Genomic DNA, 19190 nt, shown 5'->3' with positions numbered 1-19190 from the left:
CTTTCTTTCTTTCTTTCTTTCTTTTTTCTTTCTTTCTTTCTTCCTTCCTTCCTTCCTTCCCTCCCTCCCTCTTTTTCTCCCTCCCTCCTTCCTTCCTTCGTTCCTAACAACTGATGTCATATGTATGAATGTGCACCATGTGTGTGTCTTGTGTCTGCAGAGATCAGAAGAAGGCATTGAACTCTATTAGAACTGGAATTATGGTCAGGTCTGAGGCACCATGTGGATGCTGGGAGCCGAACATGGGTTCTCCTCAAGAGCAGTGAGTGCTTGTAACTACTGAGCCATCTCTCCAGACCCTGCACTGTTTTCTGAGATAACTGTTTTCTGAGATAGGGTCTCGGCTGAACTTGGAGCTTGCCAGTTCAGCTCCAGTAGCTGGCCAATAATTCTGAGGAGCTGCCTATCTCTACCCTGTACTGCCTCTGTGGGTGCATGCACTCTGCTATGCCTGCCTTGTTTGTGGGTGCTGGGGATCCAAACTCAGGTCCTTGTGTTTGTGTAGTGAGCACTTCACCCATAGAGCAATATTCCCAGTTCCCCAAAATATTATAAGAACAACACTCACAATGAAAATAATGATAATTGCTACTACTGAATCATTACTTACCAACTCTGTCAGAGCTGGACTAGGCACCGAGGTGTCCCAAGGAGAGCAACCTGGCTCTACAGCGTAATATTATTACTAAGAAAGGACTTTTATTTCTCATTGATTATGTGACAGAGACAACCACAAGAGAGGAGAGAATGGATTCAATGAAGAGCACTGAGAATTCTTTGGGATGTCCCTAGAGTGTCATATGAGAGAGGATTATATATAAGTACACTGTAGTTGTCTTCCGGCACACTAGAAGAGGGCATCAGATCTCATTACGGATGGTTGTGAGCCACCATTTAGTTGCTGGGATTTGAACTCAGGACCTTTGGAATAGCAGTCAGTGTTCTTAACCACTGACCCATCTCTCCAGCCCTGAGAGAGGATTAATGCATTCATAGTTTGAGTCATTGTCCCATTGGGTCTTTTGCGACAATAGCCAGGTTGCAGAAATGAATCCAACTAATTCACACCCCAACTTCTTTTCTAAGGCTGGCTTCCTCAGAGGGCACAGCCGTGGCTCTGTGTGCCTCCCCACAGGAGGGCAGGCGCCGGGCAGGCTCACCTGTTTGACCTCGGCCTGGAGGTGCCGCAGCTGGAGACACTGCTCTAGCCGCTTGTGCGTCTGCTCCGCATTGAGCTCTAGTTCATGCTGCTTCTCATGGAGAAACTCCAGTAGCTCCTGCACCTGAGCAGCCAGGTCAATGTCTTTTTCACAGATTAACTCGATTCCTGGTTAAAAACAAAACAAAACAAACAAACAAACAAAAAACCACAAACAGTTAAAATCCAGGCAGCATGGAACCGACAACATTGCTTTAATTATGTAAGAAAGCTGGACTTTGAGAATGGCTGTCACTGGCTTTCACCCAACTGCTTCACAGCTCATGGTGCGGCTGGACACATCCTGTAATCAGTCCTCACTTAGGATAGTGCCAGCTCCTTAGGACGAATGAATCCTTTGTCCAGGAAGCAATTTTCAACACATGACAGAACCAGTTCCTTTTTATAAATGGAAGAGAGGGTGTGTAACTCTGGAGATCCATCCAGGCGAGACAGCTCCTGGCAGCACCTGTTTGGAGACTTGCCAAAACCCAGATTCATAAGCAAACTTGAGTCATCTTGGACATGATAAAGCCAAATCAAAAGGACCCTGTCTCAGGAACTCCTGCCAAGGGCATGTTCTATTTTAACTGGTTAGGTATAATTTATGATTGGATGAAAGTAGCTAACGACTTAGGTCTCCTAAGAAATCAATGCTATCTCCCAAATATACATGATAAATATTCCCAACAATACCCCAGGGACAACGAATGCCATTCACAGTTGGAAAAACCTTCACCTTTAAGTTGTGCTCACACACAGAGCTTGCTCATCATTCTGCTGACTCAAAGCAGGTCTAAGGCCAGTCACTTACTGACATGCTTTTCCAGTGTTTATGAACATAGCACCCAACCTAGACAGTCATCCTGGAGCAGGCGCTGCAGTCAGGACCCACCAGCCAAAGGCTCGGTCCTCCCTCATCAACCTCCCTGCCTCCATCTTTCTGTATCCCTCTCATGACAGCTGAGTGCAGCATCAGCATCAGGTCCAGGGAAGTCTGCCTCGACTGGATTTCTGCTTTAGGAGGGTCACTGTAATGCCAGATGGGACAGAGGGACTCACTTTACTCATCCCTTCACTTGCTGTGGCTAGACTTTTAGTCTTAGACTGCAAAGTCAACGTGGAATGTGTACTAGCTTTGGAACCAGTCCTGAGTTAGAATCATATAAAACTCTATTTTTTGGCTCCAGAAATGAATTTCCCCTCATGTGGGCAGACCTGCCTGTGCTTTCCAGATGCAGATGTTGGCATGCTAGAGGCAGGAATGAGCTTCTGACGCTGTTCTTAGAGTCATGCCTTCTTGGTTCCTGTCCAGGATGCAAACCATGACCCATGCTGTTTCCTGACTCTCATGATTGTCTATTTATTTGAAGGTTTAGCCTCACCCTGGACTGCCCTTCTATTCTGACTCTATCCTTGACTCTACTTGGCTATGAGGACTCTGTTCAGTCTACATCTTTTCGGATTCCTCATTCTGTAACCTGTGGTCCAAAGCAGCCGAGCACCTTGACTTGACACTCTGGGATACCCTGTGTGAGTAGGGAGCCAACCAATAATGGGGTTCACATTAAAGTCCTCACAGATAAATTCCCAAAGGAGCACATCAACCTTAACATATGGCCACCTACAAAATCAATCTTCTCTGAGAGATGACTCCATTACCCTGACACACTCATCCCTGTCTCCGGCACGTCTGCATCTGCATCTGGGAAGCACAGAGTCCGCCCACACGAGGGGAAACTCATTTCTGGAGGCAAAAATAGAGTTTTATATAAGGACAATATGGGAGAGTGGGAAAAATATTTTCTGGTGTTACATGATAATAATTTCAGTATCTTTTTATGTTTATTTTTTTTCTGAGCATTTCAGAAGCCCAAGTCCCAGCTCCTGAAATCTCTGTGGGAGACAGAAGGGAACGGCTTGTTCTTTTGGCAGCCACCCCCTCGGCCGACTATTTTCAGTCACCAGAAGGGTGCAGTAGGTAGAACATCTTCTGGACTGAAATAAAAAGAACTGAAGCAATTTCTACTCCCTGTGGTTTGTCCACGTTGGAGGTGGGGTGGGTAGCAGAGGGTAGGGTGAAAGGGGTCCCCGGGGCAGGGGGATAACTCTGACCCTGTGCTGACTTACAGTGTGGCTCTGTTCCAGACAACCTCTGCTTCACTGCATAACCAGCATTCGGGGTGCTGGACTTTGTCTTCCTCTGGCAGGCAGGTGAGGGAACCCTGCCACTGCACGCATGAACAGCTGCCCAGAGTTAGTGACTCAGCAAGGATGCTTGCTCCGCATGTCTCTGAGAACCCCACGACCCAGGCTGTGCAATTCTGGCTGTCTTGCTTGTTATTGTCTTATAGAATGCATTCAGGGACTACAGGGATGGGGAGGACGTCTACAGCATCTCCACACCCTCAGTTACTGGGGGTGGGAATGAGAGGAGCACACAGACTTACTCTGGCCACACCTAGAGGAACCCATTCATTCCACACCCTTCCTTCCCCTGCTCCTAATCACACTGGTGCGAGTTCCAGTTAAGCCCTACCAACTGGACCATCTCCAGACATCACCACTGGGTAGAGTTTGCTTTTGTTGACAACACTGGCCTCAATTCAGTGATAGACCTATCTGTCCTGCTTAGGGGATCCCAGGAACAATGCAGAAAGACAAGATTGTCATTTTCTCCCCTCAACAAAGAGTGAATGTATTCATCTTTAACTTTTTGGGGGGATTTCTTTTCAGGGTCCCCCTACAGAGAACTGGCCTAGTTCCCCCTCAAGGATGACTTCTTACACCTTGCTCACATCATCACTGAAATGTAGGCTCTGGTGCCAGGGCCATGTTTGTCCCACTCGCCTCTACCTCTTCTCCCCCTGTTCCTGGCTCATGCTGCTCATGCACTGCTCTGACCGGTGAGCGAGCAGGCCTCTTTGGGGCAAAGTGGGTTTGTGCAGTGTGGTGGAGACCTCTGAGGATGGACAGGCTTAGGTTTGAGGCTATGCTCTAAAACCTGTTAATGGTACAGTCTTGGTTTTGTACCCTTCCCCAAGTCTCACTCTTCTCATCTGTAGAATGGGAATCATGACCTATGGCTGCTATAAGGACCATATATATGATATCTGACATTTTGTCAGCTCCAAATACTCTTTTTCCAAATTGTCCTTTTTCTTGAGGGAAATTAATGGGACTACAGTGCTGATGACTGATGAAACTGTTAAGTGTCTTATGAAATCTAGGGACACTATGTACTTAATGTATATTGTTATAAACTATGGTGTTTTGAATGCTACTAAGATTGATGCTGTCAACATGGTCCACACTGGATTCATCTGGAGGACTTTTGGAAATCACTGTGTCCTGCCAGCACCACAGACCCAAGAAATCTCTGGCTGGCTGGGACTTGGCCATTAGATATTCTTAAAGCTTCTGAGGAGAGTCTAACAACGATTGGGGTTCATAACAACTATACAAGAGGGCAGTGGCCACAGCCCAAGAAGCAGGCATACTTTTTCTATACTGAGCTGTAGAGTACTTTGTGTGTGTGTGTGTGTGTGTGTATGTGTGTGTGTGTGTATGTGTGTGTGTGTGTGTGTGTGTCAAGGTCACAGCTAATAACAAGTGGCACTCTAGTTTCTTTGGCTTTTAATAAAGTGGTCATGGTGCCACTTTATTATTTTGATTTTTTTGAGGTGCTAGAATTGGATCCAGGACTGCGCATGTGAGGCAAGTGTCCTGCCGCTGAGTAAGGCTCTCCGCCTCCATTATCCTTTTAATTTTCTCAAAAAAAAAAAAAAGAGCCCTATCAGGGGCCAGAGTTGAGCTTCCCTGGCTACATTGCCAGACCTAGAATGTTTTCAGCTGCTTCTGTCCTTAAATGTCTGTGTTTACCAGAGAGAGAGAACATCTTTTCTCTGTCCTTCCCATTCACCTTTCTTGACATTTACTATGTAAAATCCAAGGTAAGAAAGCATAGAGTCATTTAGTCAGTTTCTTCGCTCGATGTTGACATTCTGGTTATACTTCAGAAGTCCTCAAGGACAGCCTCAGCCCCAACCAGGTCAATCAGGGATGGTTCCCCAAGCAATGAAGCCCAGACATTGGTATTTTAAAAATGTTGCCCAGGTGGCTCTCAACACGTAGCTGTATTGTGAAACATTGGCTCACACCACGGTACTGCTGAGCATTAGTGAGGCACTGGCTCACACCACGGTACTGTGGAGCATTAGTGAGGCACTGGCTCACACCACGGTACTGTGGAGCATTAGTGAGGCACTGGCTCACACCACGGTACTGTGGAGCATTAGTGAGGCACTGGCTCACACCACGGTACTGTGGAGCATTAGTGAGGCACTGGCTCACACCACGGTACTGTGGAGCATTAGTAAGGCACTGGCTCACACCATGGTACTGTGGAGCATTAGTAAGGCATTGGCTCACACCACGGTACTGTGGAGCATTAGTAAGGCACTGGCTCACACCATGGTACTGTGGAGCATTAGTAAGGCATTGGCTCACACCACGGTACTGTGGAGCATTAGTGAGGCACTGGCTCACACCACGGTACTGTGGAGCATTAGTAAGGCACTGGCTCACACCATGGTACTGTGGAGCATTAGTAAGGCATTGGCTCACACCACGGTACTGTGGAGCATTAGTGAGGCACTGGCTCACACCACGGTACTGTGGAGCATTAGTAAGGCACTGGCTCACACCATGGTACTGTGGAGCATTAGTGAGGCAGTGGCTCACACCACGGTACTGCTGAGCATTAGTGAGGCACTGGCTCACACCACGGTACTGTGGAGCATTAGTGAGGCACTGGCTCACACCACGGTACTGTGGAGCATTAGTGAGGCACTGGCTCACACCACGGTACTGTGGAGCATTAGTGAGGCACTGGCTCACACCACGGTACTGTGGAGCATTAGTAAGGCACTGGCTCACACCATGGTACTGTGGAGCATTAGTAAGGCATTGGCTCACACCACGGTACTGTGGAGCATTAGTAAGGCACTGGCTCACACCATGGTACTGTGGAGCATTAGTAAGGCATTGGCTCACACCACGGTACTGTGGAGCATTAGTGAGGCACTGGCTCACACCACGGTACTGTGGAGCATTAGTAAGGCACTGGCTCACACCATGGTACTGTGGAGCATTAGTAAGGCATTGGCTCACACCACGGTACTGTGGAGCATTAGTGAGGCACTGGCTCACACCACGGTACTGTGGAGCATTAGTAAGGCACTGGCTCACACCATGGTACTGTGGAGCATTAGTGAGGCAGTGGCTCACACCACGGTACTGTGGAGCATTAGTAAGGCACTGGCTCACACCATGGTACTGTGGAGCATTAGTAAGGCATTGGCTCACACCACGGTACTGTGGAGCATTAGTGAGGCACTGGCTCACACCACGGTACTGTGGAGCATTAGTGAGGCACTGGCTCACACCACGGTGCTCCTGAGCATTAGTGAGGCACTGGCTCACACCACGGTACTGTGGAGCATTAGTGAGGCACTGGCTCACACCACAGTACTGCTGAGCATTAGTGAGGCACGGCTCACACCACGGTACTGCGGAGCATTAGTGAGGCAGTGGCTCACACCACAGTGCTCCGGAGCATTAGTAGGCACTGGCTCACACCACGGTGCTCCGGAGCATTAGTAGGCACTGGCTTATGTCATGCTTCTCTTCTCTCCTCTCAGCTCCAATAGTCCACGTCCCTGCTAAACCAGAGTAGCTTTCATTCTGGAAAAGCACAGGCTTTGTATGTTCTTTCCATTTATGTCACAAATAAAATTAGTTTCTGCCCATTATTTTTTCCTTCATCTGTCCCACCCACACTGATGTTCATTCCTGTTTAATTTAGCAAATGTCAGTATTGAGAACTTGCTCTGCATAAGGCATACGCATTCTGCTAGAGGCTGCTATGGAGGAGGCCTCACTCACATTGCTGAAGAAGCTTCTGAAGCCAAGGAAGCCCAATAGGGCGCTCCATGGGCTAGAATACAAGTGTAACGCCAGATGCAGCGCCCTCACTGGATCTCTTCCATGCTCATGTGTGATCCACTGCATCCTCATGGGTACCCCAAATGGTAGGTTACTCTTCCTCAGAGAATGGCGAGGTTTTGGGGGATTGGGTGACATGTCCCAGGACGGCCAGGTGGAAAGAATGGCTGGGATTCACCCCAGTATCTCCTCTTGTATTTGTGCTCTCAGGTGCATGATTGACAAGGCTCTCTGCAGGCATAGTCCATTTACATGTATTTACCTCAGACCCTGGTGGTGCAGGCATGGAAGCTCTGATACTCAGGAGGCAGAGACAAGAGGGCAGCAGGTTCAACACCTGCCTGGGCTGCAGAGTGGGTTAAAGAATAGCCTGTGAAACTTCGTAAAAACTTGTCCCCAAATTAAAGTTAAAACTAAATGAGGAAGAACACTTACCTAGCAAGTATGAGGCTGGAGTCCAAACCTCACTACCACCAGCAGGATTTTCAACTGCTGAAGATGACATTCCCAATAGGAACAGTAGATTATAAACATATAAACATATAAACTCCACAGACTCAAGGAGTGTGTGTGTGTGTGTGTGTGTGTGTCTAAGAGTGTGTCCATGGTCTCATATATGTGTATACCTGTACCTTATGTGTGTGTATGTTTAACATGTCCATGGTCATGTATATGTGTATACCTCTACCTTTGTATGTATGTGTATGTGTGTATATGTTTAAATGTGTGTCCACAGTCATGTACATGCATATACCTATAACTTTGTGTGTGTATATAAGTGTGTATGTATGTGTATGTGTATGTATGTGTGTATGTGTGTACATGTGTGTATGTTTAAGTGTGTATCCATGGTCATGTACAAGTGTATACCTAAATCTTTGTGTATGTATGAGTGTGTATGTGTGTATGTGTATGTATATGTGCATATGTGTGTATGTGTGAGTATGTGTGTATGTATGTATGTGTGTGTATGTATGTATATGTATGTGTATATGTGTGTATGTGTGTATGTGTGTATGTATGTATGTATGTGTGTATGTGTATGTGTATGTATGCGTATGTGTTTAGAGGCTAGAGGTTGACCCTGAGTGTCTTCCTCTATAATTTTCCATCTTACAATTTTTTTTTTGAGAAAGGGCTCTTCCTTCAATACCTGGAGCTCAATGATTTGCTCAACTGGCTACATACTGAGCCAAGGGAGTTTACCTATCTCCTCACCTTCCCTGTCCTGCCCAGAGGTGAGATTACAGAAGGGTGACATATCTACTGTGCCCTGAGATCCAAAGTCAGGTCCACTGCTTCTGTGCCAAGTGCTTTGCCCACTGAGGCGTCTCTTTAACCCTCCACAAATAACTTTTCAAACTTAAAAATGTTGCCTAAGAAGGGAGCTTGAGGCTTTTGACCACAAAAGCAATATGTCTGTAAGTCCTATAGTTCTTGTCTTAGTACTAAGGTCAAATGTTACAGTTTGCTGTATACAGGACCTCAGATAAAGTCAGTAGGACAGGAGGCTGAATCATGGCAAATGAGAACTGGAAGAAATTTGTAAACCGAGTCTCTATGGTGGACTAGACAGAAAAGACTAAGATCTAATGAAGAAGAAGTCAGGACGTCCAAGCCAGGCTGCTCATTGGATGGGAAATCCAGAGAGCGTGTTTTCTAACAGCAAAACCTACCACAGCCGGTGCTGGGGCTCAAGCAGACACGCTGTGGTGAGGAAAGGACGGGAAGTAGGTGGGGATTGTTCCTGTTTTCCTAATCCCTAAGGTGGACGCCTTAGGAATCCACGCCAAGGCTTTTGCTTCGGATCTCTGAGACTCTCTTCTCCAGAGATTGCTACTGGAGGCTTCAGAGAAACCTGGCACAATGTTATGAAAATCACACCTGAAAATAAGCTTATGCAAATTCTCCAGTTCCATGAACTACTAAAAACAATCAGGCATAAGCCTTAATTAATTTAGCAGAGAGGGAGAAAAGTCTTAATTTTGATAATAGTCCTGATTTTCCAGTACAACTGTTTACTTCACCTTTACTCAAAATACAATTCATTAAACAAATATCATATGACTTGACCATTCCTCAGCAGTGTCCTCTGGATTCACCACTAGTCCTCACCCTTCTCCTAAGTCAAGTGTGATCTAACCAACCCTGATCTCCTGTTGTATGCTCAGGGTTGAATACACAGATGCTTCTTTGTAGAGCAGGGCAGAGACAGATAGTGAGGCTACAGCCTCCCCAAAACCCATGGGATCATTTTCCTTTAAGTCTCACAGGCTCTGCCAGACTGAACAGCCAGCCTTAGTAGAGAGGGCTGAGCAGGCCAACCAAACCTCTTTCAACAAAGCTCCTATCTAGAACAGGATGTTGTAGGGGTGGGTAGCCCATCTGCTTGGGGGTATTTTCGCCCACTCAGCCCTCCTGGTTAAGATGGGTGCCAAGCACAGCCAACCTCCAGTCACAGGCAGCCTCCAGAGATTGCCAGCTCCTGGCCATCTTTCTGCTACCATGGGTATTTGGCTCTTGGGATAGAAGCTGGCTTGGCAAAGGTTATGCCAGCACACATATCCATTTGGAGATCTGGCCAGAAGAATGAAGGGCAGGGATCTGAGTTGGTCTGCCCAGCCTCTCTCCTAGTTACTGTGTATCTCGAGGCTCCTACATAGCTGGATGGCCAGCTGGAGAGAGCAGCATCAAGGCAGCTGCTGGGCTAAACTAACCCCTGAGCGCAGCAGAAATGCTCAACCACAGGAAAGGGATCCTTGTTTCTGTGCTCCTTACTCTTCCTTTCCAGAGTAGGGCCTGGAAAGATACAGCTGGTATGTCAGAACACCGCATCGCGGATTCCAAAGAACACGGTCTACCTGGGGATTCTGTTAGCATGCAGACTCACATTCACGAACACTCAGACACAAGTCTGAGTATGACCCTTCTGAGGAGTTCCCAGTAAGCGAGTGGGCCTTCTTAGGCTGCTTAGCATGTGGGCTGCACACTTAGAATGACCCGTGTCTCACAGACAACTGCATCCTGTCTGTGACGTAGACGGATCATGGAACAACTTTGCTGACAAAACTGAACAGAGCTCACTGGGTTCTCCCCCTCTTTGGTCTGATGTGATGTCCATTTGAATGGCATACATTACCTATTTTTCAGACCTCCAGAATAAATGCAGTTTTGTAAAGTTCAGCAGGACTTTCAGCACCCCTGGCAATCCTGTTTTAAAGGTTACCATCAACAAATGCATGGCCCAACTGTGCCTTAGAGAGGTGAGCCTCGGCTCTGCTATCTCAACCTTGGGAGCAAGACCTTGCCCACAAGCCTTGGGCGGGGTGGCTAGGTGAGAGAAGAAAGGGCTGTAGCGTTGCTCAGGTCTAAGAAAGGACGGGTGCTTTATTTTCCTCTGGACCAGCAAACTTCCTGGGTTGGTTCGTCTCTCTCTAGTTCCAGAAAATATTGCCTTAGAAAGTGGCAGTAAAGAAACCACATATTTATTGAAAACATAGCAAATAAATCCTGAACAGAATAAAGTAATAAAATGCCATGTTTTCCTAGGAAGTTATAAAATTACACCATCTCCCATAAACTTTTATCAGCACCACTTAAACTCATATACATACCAGTGATTAAAAGCAAGAACAAAACTCAAAGCTTCTGGGATGTGTAAGCCCAATGTCAGGAAATTGCCTGTGAGAAGCAGGAGGAGCAGGGACCAGGAGAGCAGCATGGGAGCTCCCTGCCCACGGCAGCACAGCTCTGGGAACCCCAGGCTGCTCTCAGGCTGCTCCAAATGATCACTTTTTAAAGCTTGCCCTAGACTCTGGTTCCAGTCTCTCTCACAACCTAACCTGGACAACCACAAGTTATTCCAGCTCCCCTTCCCCTTTAAAACAAACGTGAACCTTTCTACTCTTTGTAGCTGTAGGGATGAACTGAAGGTGTGGAAGTTGGGGGCATGTTGGGTCTTTGCTTCATCATCTCTCCGGCCAGGAGAATGAGAAGCTGCTCACCTGAGGCTTGCACTTCCATGATATATTGGTGCAGGTCCTGGCCCTGCTGGATGACCTCAAATGTCATGTTGTTCATGGCAAGCTTCCGTTCCGTATGGCGCTGTAGCCGCTGCTCTGCCAGGGTCAGATCCTCTGTGTTGAAGTCATTCATCTGCCGGAGCAAGTCCTCATTCCAGGCATCCAGCTCTGCAGTGACCTGTGAGAAGCACCACCGTCAGCCAGGGCTTGCTGGGTGCACAGCTCCTGGCCAAAACCTTATCAGCTAAGCCACCCCTTGTTGTCCTCTTTGACCCTTAAACTATAACCACATATACACAGATTTTAAAGTGTTTGTTTCAATAGCAATTTCAATATCTATAGCAACAGCAAATGAATGGTTGCAAACATTCGTACACTGAGTTAATAGTTTATAAAGTTTTGGCATATTCATCTCATTCTGACCCTTATATTGACCCACTGAGGCAGGCAGTATGGAGGCCTCCAGGTCTGCCTTCTAGAAGAGGAAACTGGCCTCACTCAGATGGACTGCTGTGGCTGAAGTTGGCCTTGACAGTGAGGGACATAGTTGCTCAGTTCTCCCATCTGCAAAGACCTCATCTATCACCTTACAACTGTTACCGTAAAGATATTTCATATTGAAGGAACCTTCAGAACTAAGTAGTTAGTTTACTTCAGAATCCCAATTTGGAAGCCAGGGAAGTCTGGAGAATGACTCGGGCTTCATCATCAGTTAAAGGGTGATTGGACACTATAGCCAAGGCTTCCCTCCTGGTTCCTGTGTTCCTCTGTGTTAGTGTTCTCTTCATTACAAAGGGGACACCTGGAAAGAGTGACCCACCTCAGTGCATATGTGTCCTAGTCCTCTAGAGCAGTGGGTCTCAACCCCTTTGCGGTAGGGGCTAGATGACTCTTTCATAGGGGTCACTTCAGACCCATCAGAAAACACAGATACTTAAAGATTCATAACAGTAGCAAAATTACAGTTGTAAAGTAGTGACGACAATAATTTTATTTGGGGATATTTTTTAAAGATTGATTGATTGATTTATATGTGTAGTGTTCTGATTGCACATGTGCCTGCATGACAGAAGAGGGCACCAGACTTAATTATAGATGATTGTGAGCCACCGTGTGCTTGCTGGGAATTGAACTCAGGACCTCTGGAAGAGTAGTCAGTGCTCTCAACCTCTGAGCCATCTCTTCAGCCCCCATTTGGGGATAATTTTATGGTTGGGGGTCACCCCACCATGAGATACTATATTAAAGGGTTGAAGCATCAGGGAGGCTGAGAACCACTGATGTTGAAAAATCAAGGAGATTATAATCTCCAGAAAGCAGTAATGATATAATGGAGCGTGGAGCGTGGAGCGTGGAGCGTGGAGCATGCAATGAATGAAGGGCACTGTGCTGCTGGGGATTAGCTAGCTCGAGTCCGCCTACTGCCTTCTGCTCATGAAGGCCAAGCCCGCCCTCTGCCCTCTTCACATTCTCTGTAATGACCCACATTACATTGGAGAGAAGGAACTCCAAAGCAGTGAATTACATTATTCCCTGAGTAATGTTTCTATTAAGTCTTCTTGTGCTGTACCCAGCGCCAATGAAGGCAACAGTTTGTGTGTGGCCATCTTTCTGAGGAGTGGAAATGGAAGTCTCTCTGGCTCGTGCATTTGTAGCATGACCCAGCAGTCTAAGCACATACCCCAGAGCCCCACTTTAGAGGCTTTCACTACTCTGGGTCTATCCTAGCTGACAGGTGACATCCTCTTTCTAGTGACCAAATGCATGTTGTTCTAAAGTCACCAGAGGACACCAGGCAGTAGAAACCAGCTGGAGGCAAAGCAGTGCCCTTGTATCCAAGCTATAGCCATGCAGACTGGGCTGGGAGAGCAAAGCAGTTCTTTTCCAGGCTGCTTGTCTGTCTGGGTCACAGGATTCTACTTGTCATCTAAGGGGAAGATCTTTCTTCTAGCAAAACAGAAACAGATAAAAGTACAGCAGCTGTCTTTGAAGTGGAGACTCAGGAACTGCAAAGTTCCTCCCTCTTTGCTCTGGGTTCTCACCTCAGCCCCAGATCTTTTCAGGGAAGTGCTGAGCTCAGCAGGAAACCCAGTATCTGCCTATTGTGGAGGAGGCCTGGGAACCAGCAGGTGAGCAGGGAAACAGATTTCCACTGGATCCTTGCTTTTGAGGGACACTTTACTTCCCAACACCAGACAGGGGTTAAACAGAGAATAAGAGAGACCTCATTTTATAATAAGAGAATTTATAGAAGGAACATGCTGTTATAAAACAGGCATGTAAGTAGGCTTTTTCTTTCTATAATTTTAGAAATTAGAATATGACTTACATGTAATGCACATATTTTGAGCACTAAGTTGTGAGAGTTTTGACAGTTTCATACATTTGGGCGTCTAGTCATCACCCAACACAAAATACACACCCGTCACCTCAGGGAGTTCATTAGTGATCATTTCCAGTCAGTTCTGCCCTCCTTGCACAAGAAGACACTTTCAGATTTCCATCAGGTATAGCTCTGCCTTGTTTTGGATTTTCCATGAGAGTATTCTATGTTCCACTGTCTGGCCTCGTGTTCAGCATGGTACATTATAGGCATCGCTGTGGCATGTCAGCAGCTCAGTCCTTGATGTAGAAGAATGGAATCCAATGTCCAGGTGGCTCACAACTTACTTGTCCTCTCTCCTGCTGACCGGTGTGTGGCTACTGTATAAGGCCGATGTGAGAATTCTCATACCGCTCTTCCTGTGGACACAGCTTTTCACCAGTGTTGAGTGGATCAGGCCCATGTGTCTAAGCAACTGGCAGAGTTCTTCAAGGGGATTATAGCATGTGAAGGCCCTAGTTACAACATCTGGAAGTCCCAGTTGCTCTACATTCTCACCGTCTTCTGTCATTACTGTTTAATGTTATTACTATATGGGAAGTGATACTTCATTGCAGCTTTAAGTGTACCTACCTCATGGTGATTGGTGCAGATAATAGTTTTACATGCTCTGCTGGCTGGCCATTCGTGTATCCACCTTTATAAAGCATTTTTTTTTTCTGTCAGTGTTTGGTTGTTGAGACAGAATGTTGCTATGTAGCCAAGACTGACCTTAAACTCCCCATCTTCTACCTCTGACTAAATGCTGGAATTACAGGAGTATACGACCATATCCAGCTGATGACTTTTCTTCTGATCATGTATGTGTAAGTGCCCTTAATAGGTCTGGATATAAATTGTTATTGAGATAATCTACTGAAAGAGTCAGAACCTAACTTCAGGTCTACTCCTTGCTGGAACATACAAGAAATTAGAACAAAACTAAAGCCATAGCATAAAAGGGGGGGGGGTCTTTTGTTTCACTCTTAGCTTTTGTTTCTATAAAATTGATCCTACAGTGGTTCTTTTTGTCACAGGAAGATTCCAGATAAGTTCTAAGACCAGGAATATCTGATATGGAAAGCGTTGTATCAGCAGGTGGTCCCCAGATGAAGGCTTCAGGTTGGAGGGAGAGGCTCAGAGGTCTGTACCTTGGGACTGTGTCCAAAAGCAAAGGTAAAGTATGCGTAGTCAGCCATGGGAGGTGCCTCTCTGCTCGGCCCGCCTCCTCTCTGCTCAGCCCCTACCATCCTTTTTGATTGACAAAGGTAAGATGAAGCTCAAGCCCTGCTGTGTGGCCTGAAGAACAAGGGTTCCAGAGCCTGCTGTTGACCTTCTGACTCCCAGGCTAACCCCGGGGTCCATCACTCTGAAGCTGGCATCTGGTTTACTCCCTTTCCTGCTTTCCTGAAACGTGGTCAGTCAGAACTGTCAGTTAGTCTGACTTGTATGTACTCAGTATTTCCTGGAGGTGAAATTAGTCTCTGGCGCATCCTTTCACTGGGGTCTTTCCACCTTATTTCTAGGGTACAAGGCTGGCATACAACAGGGGCTCATTTTATTCTGCTTCCTTTTTTAATGGCTTCTAACTTCTACCCTGCCTTACAGCTAATGAGCAGGGCTGGCTTTCCAGTCGGCTGTGCCTTACACTTTTCTGTGGAGAATCAGCCGGTTTAAGGCTGATTCTGAGAGTGAGCTCAGCTCCACCACCACCTGCTGGGGACTGTGTTCCGAAATGACCTCTTCTGCTTCCCAATCTGCTCAAATCCTAACCACTCCTCAGAACACACCCTCTGCCACAAAGAACTTCACAATGTGTCAGGGCCAGAGGCTATTTATTCTCTGGGTTGGGGTTTGGGGTGAGGGTATGAGTGTGTCTGTTCTCACAGACACAAGCCTGTGAGTACTAGAGCCTGCACCAGAAATGAACTTGGTGATTTAAACTGTGTTTGAAGAGAGTTTGGTCAAGCTTGAAGCAGAGCGTGAATCAAATGCGAGAGGAAATAGAAGGTTCTCAAGCGCACTCAGCTTTCTGTTGGTCTACTTTTGTTTTTTGTTTTTTCTTCTTCCACTCAATTAGCTCCTCATCTACTCTCAGACTGCTCAGGGACTCTGGTGGCTCCAGGGCCTCTGTCTTACCCACTCTCCTTCCTGATTTAGAGTTTTAGATCAGGATGGCTAAGCCCAGTATGTGGCTAAAGAACAAGGCCTTTTTCAAGGGGCCTGAAGAACAATGACCTCTTTGGAAAATATTTTGGAAAGGATATTGTTCTAACAATTGTCTGTTCTAAAGACACCAGAAAGGAAATTAGATGCATAGCTAAAACTTTATCCATTAGAGAAGATTAAAAAGTAAGAAAAGAAACCCTGGCTCCTCCCATTTCTAGTCTTCCTAGGTATTTAGTCCTGGAGAACTTGTTAGCCTAAGTATTTCATTCTGTACCTTCTAAATAAAAAGTCTTCCTCTTTTCTTATCCATTCCTTCTTTACTCCTTTTCTTTTAAGATAATCATAAATCAGCGCAGTGACTTGAATGGGACCGGCCCCCATAAGCTCATACTTGAATGCATGGTTCCCAGCATGAGGAACTGTCTGGAAGGATCGGGAGGCATGACTCGTTGGAAAGATGTGTCACTGGAGTGTGCTTTGAGGTTTTAAAAATCCCAGGCCATTCCTAGTTATCTCTCTGCCTTCTGCCTATGGGTCAGGATGTAAGTTCTCAGCTGCTGTTCCAGGACCAAGCCTGCCTCTCTGCCTGCCACCATGCTCCCACCACGAAGGTCATGCACTCAGCCTCTGGAACTGGAAGTCCCAATAAACTGTTTCTTCTACAAGTTGTCTTGGTAATGGTATTTTAGCACACCAGCAGAAAAGTAACTTAGAAGTTTTATTGTTTTGACTTGAACTTTTAAAGTTATTATGTTCTTTGAGTGGATCAATAAGTTAATTGTTTGTGGCCTTATGGAGAAACTATTTACCACTTTAAAATGGTATGCTTACCAGTTTACAGTAGGGCTTCTTTTTTGGGGGTGGGGGGCAATGGAAAATACTTAGCTTTCAATTTTCTCATTTTAAAGAATGTCAAATCTCTGTCCTGAGGTATTTTCCTGTATGTATCGGTTGCTCATTCTGTGCATGGCGGAGCTTGAGGGCTGGGCATTCCTTCCCTCTGCAAGCCACGTTCTTAGCCACATGGTTTATGTCCGTCCAGTACTACTGCGTCTTTACCAGAACACAAAGGAGCGCAGCACTGAACCTTGATGAGACTGCCTTTTCTTTTTGAAAAGACAGATGGGATTATCTGTGGTCAGATCCACAGCTCCAGACCTGCCTGACAATTGCAGAAGAACCTGAAAATGTCCATCAGACATCTCTGATAATGTACTGAAAATGGTGACTTTCCAGAAAACTCAAGCTGTGTGAATGAATATTAATGAGCTTTTTAAATTTCATTTTCATTCATTTATTATTTTTTAAGGAAGATAGTAGGAGAAACCAGTGATTCTAATATGAGCTTAACAAAAGCGCTAGCAGCCGCTATTAAACTGTTATTTGATACTACTACTAATTATTACTAAAAAATGTTTTGAAGGAAGTTTTACTTCCCTGTATCCATTATGGGAGTCCTTCTCACAAGTATGCTTAGAAAATGCTACAGTGATTGCTAAGAAGGAAAAACTTAAGAGATTACCTCAAATAGGTATTAGTTTGTTTTTTGGTATAGTCAGTATTCAATTCTTTGCAGTTTCACAAAGTAATATAGTAAGGAAGATAAAATTAACAAAGAAAAGATGATGAAGCCGGATGAGGTGATGGGGTCTGGTCACAGTGCCCTGTGGCTGTGGAGGCTTGCAGCCAAGTCCACGGAGTGGTGCTCCCTGAGCACCATGAGCCTTGAGTACCGAGCTGACAGTTCAAACCTCTACAGCTTTGACAGTGACATTAAGTTAAATTCTATCTATTTTCAAAAGCTGTAGGACTAGGGAAAGAAAGAAAGAAAGAAAGAAAGAAAGAAAGAAAGAAAGAAAGAAAGAAAGAAAGAAAGAAAGAAAAACACAAATAATAAAAAAAAAGGAGCCAACCTATCATTTAAGTTAGAAAAAAAGGTAGTTTACCAGAAGCACCTACCTGAAGGGAGAGAAATAACTACTCAAAGCCAGACAAGTTAGAGCATGACGTCATTGGAAAGCCCTGCCTTGATGTTTAGAGCCTTAAACAGGACGCACTCTCAGTATGGGCAAGTGGACAAGGCATAGCCAACTACAGTCCCTTCATCAGAGGACAGTGAGGAGTAGTGGTACCCAGAGGCCAGCCCCTTCTTCTAGAATAACCCGGGAATGCACCTCACACAGAAAAGAAATCTATGGATGTTCAGATGCAGGAGAGGCCCATGATAGTCTACTCAAATATTTTCAGGAATTTGAAATGAAACTTTTTCCCCCATATTTTCTCATTTTCTAGTTTTCCCAGGAAATAGTCAAGGACAAAATTATAAAACAATCAGAGATTTTGATTTCAATGAAATAATGAATTCCAGGTTTTTTCTTTTCTTATCCTTGTAGTGGCTTTGTCCTAATGTTGCTTATATTATGTTAATTTGGGTCCCCAACATTGTTTGAGCAAGACTCTGCATGTCTGCAACCCGAGACACTGGGGGATCCTGCCCAGAGTTGGTTCTGATTGGTAAATAAAGTTGCTGGCAGCCAACAGCTGGGCAGGGCAGACAGAGAGAGAGCACTTTCAGGATTCTGGGGCTAGGGGCAGAGAGGAAGGAGGAAGGAGTAGGTGAGGAGACACGTGATTGACAGGTGTGCAACAGACAGCAGAGCCGCCATGTAGGAGTCAGGAATAGTGGCCCCAAGAGGGCTGCCGGACTGGGTCCAGAGCAGCAGAAACAGAATATAGGTTACAGTAATAACTCGGGAGTATGGGAAAGAGGTGCATTAGCCACATGGATGGTAGGAAGTGGTCCAGGCATTGAGCTACTTAAGGCTTATTGAAATATAAAGGCTCTCTGTGTGTATGTGTATCTTTTATTTGGGAACCCAGAACATTGGGGCAGGTAGGAAGGAACGCGCTGCCACCACTGGGATCAATTTGAGTATTTAATTAGGTACTGCTACATATCCTCAACCATTTTTGGGGGGAAAGAAGGCTCTGAGATATTCCAGTAGAGATTGGAAGACATCCTTCAGGGATGCCAAATCTGGGTACCAATTGACCTTCTTATTGGGTGTGATCTCATGAGAAGAAAGAAACCTTTGGTTGCAGCCCAGCTGGGCCAGGCATTGCCTAGTCTGTGCTCCCTAGGCTGCGTGCTGTGCCCCCGTGTCATAGACTCACTATACTGATGACTCTGTCGGTGCTTCACCCAGCCCGCCCCCTAAAATGACAGAGATCCTTGTATCCTAAGCATATAGTTTTGATGTAGCTAATGTTCACTGTGCTGAATTTCTATGCAGAAGAATATCCAAGAGAGCAATCAGTTTCTAACCTAAGACACTAACATCTACGCCGAGACATCAAGAGCACCGGAAGGGCACAGTTAGCTTTTCCTTTTCTGGGCAGAAGCTTCCTCTCGAGATGACAAGCCTTCCTGCTT

General features: G+C 45.9%; 1 protein-coding gene across 4 annotated transcripts in view; it reads right to left on the bottom strand.

Moving 5' to 3' along the window:
* The window catches only part of Kalrn (kalirin RhoGEF kinase), a 431561-nt gene that overhangs the window by 83827 nt on the left and 328544 nt on the right, over window positions 1-19190 (bottom strand). For all 4 annotated transcript variants that reach the window (XM_052158466.1, XM_052158467.1, XM_052158468.1 and 1 more), the window contains exons 14-15: window positions 11209-11404; window positions 1161-1327 (exon numbers count right to left, since the gene is read on the bottom strand). In XM_052158466.1, coding sequence (XP_052014426.1) covers window positions 1161-1327; window positions 11209-11404 — 363 coding nt within the window. The remainder of the gene's footprint in view (window positions 1-1160; window positions 1328-11208; window positions 11405-19190) is intronic.

Source organism: Apodemus sylvaticus, chromosome 15 (assembly GCF_947179515.1).
Source record: "Apodemus sylvaticus chromosome 15, mApoSyl1.1, whole genome shotgun sequence".
NCBI classification, from domain to species: Eukaryota; Metazoa; Chordata; class Mammalia; order Rodentia; family Muridae; genus Apodemus; species Apodemus sylvaticus.
The sequence above is the reverse complement of the archived record's forward strand: the minus strand, read 5'-3'. Positions and strand labels throughout refer to the sequence as shown.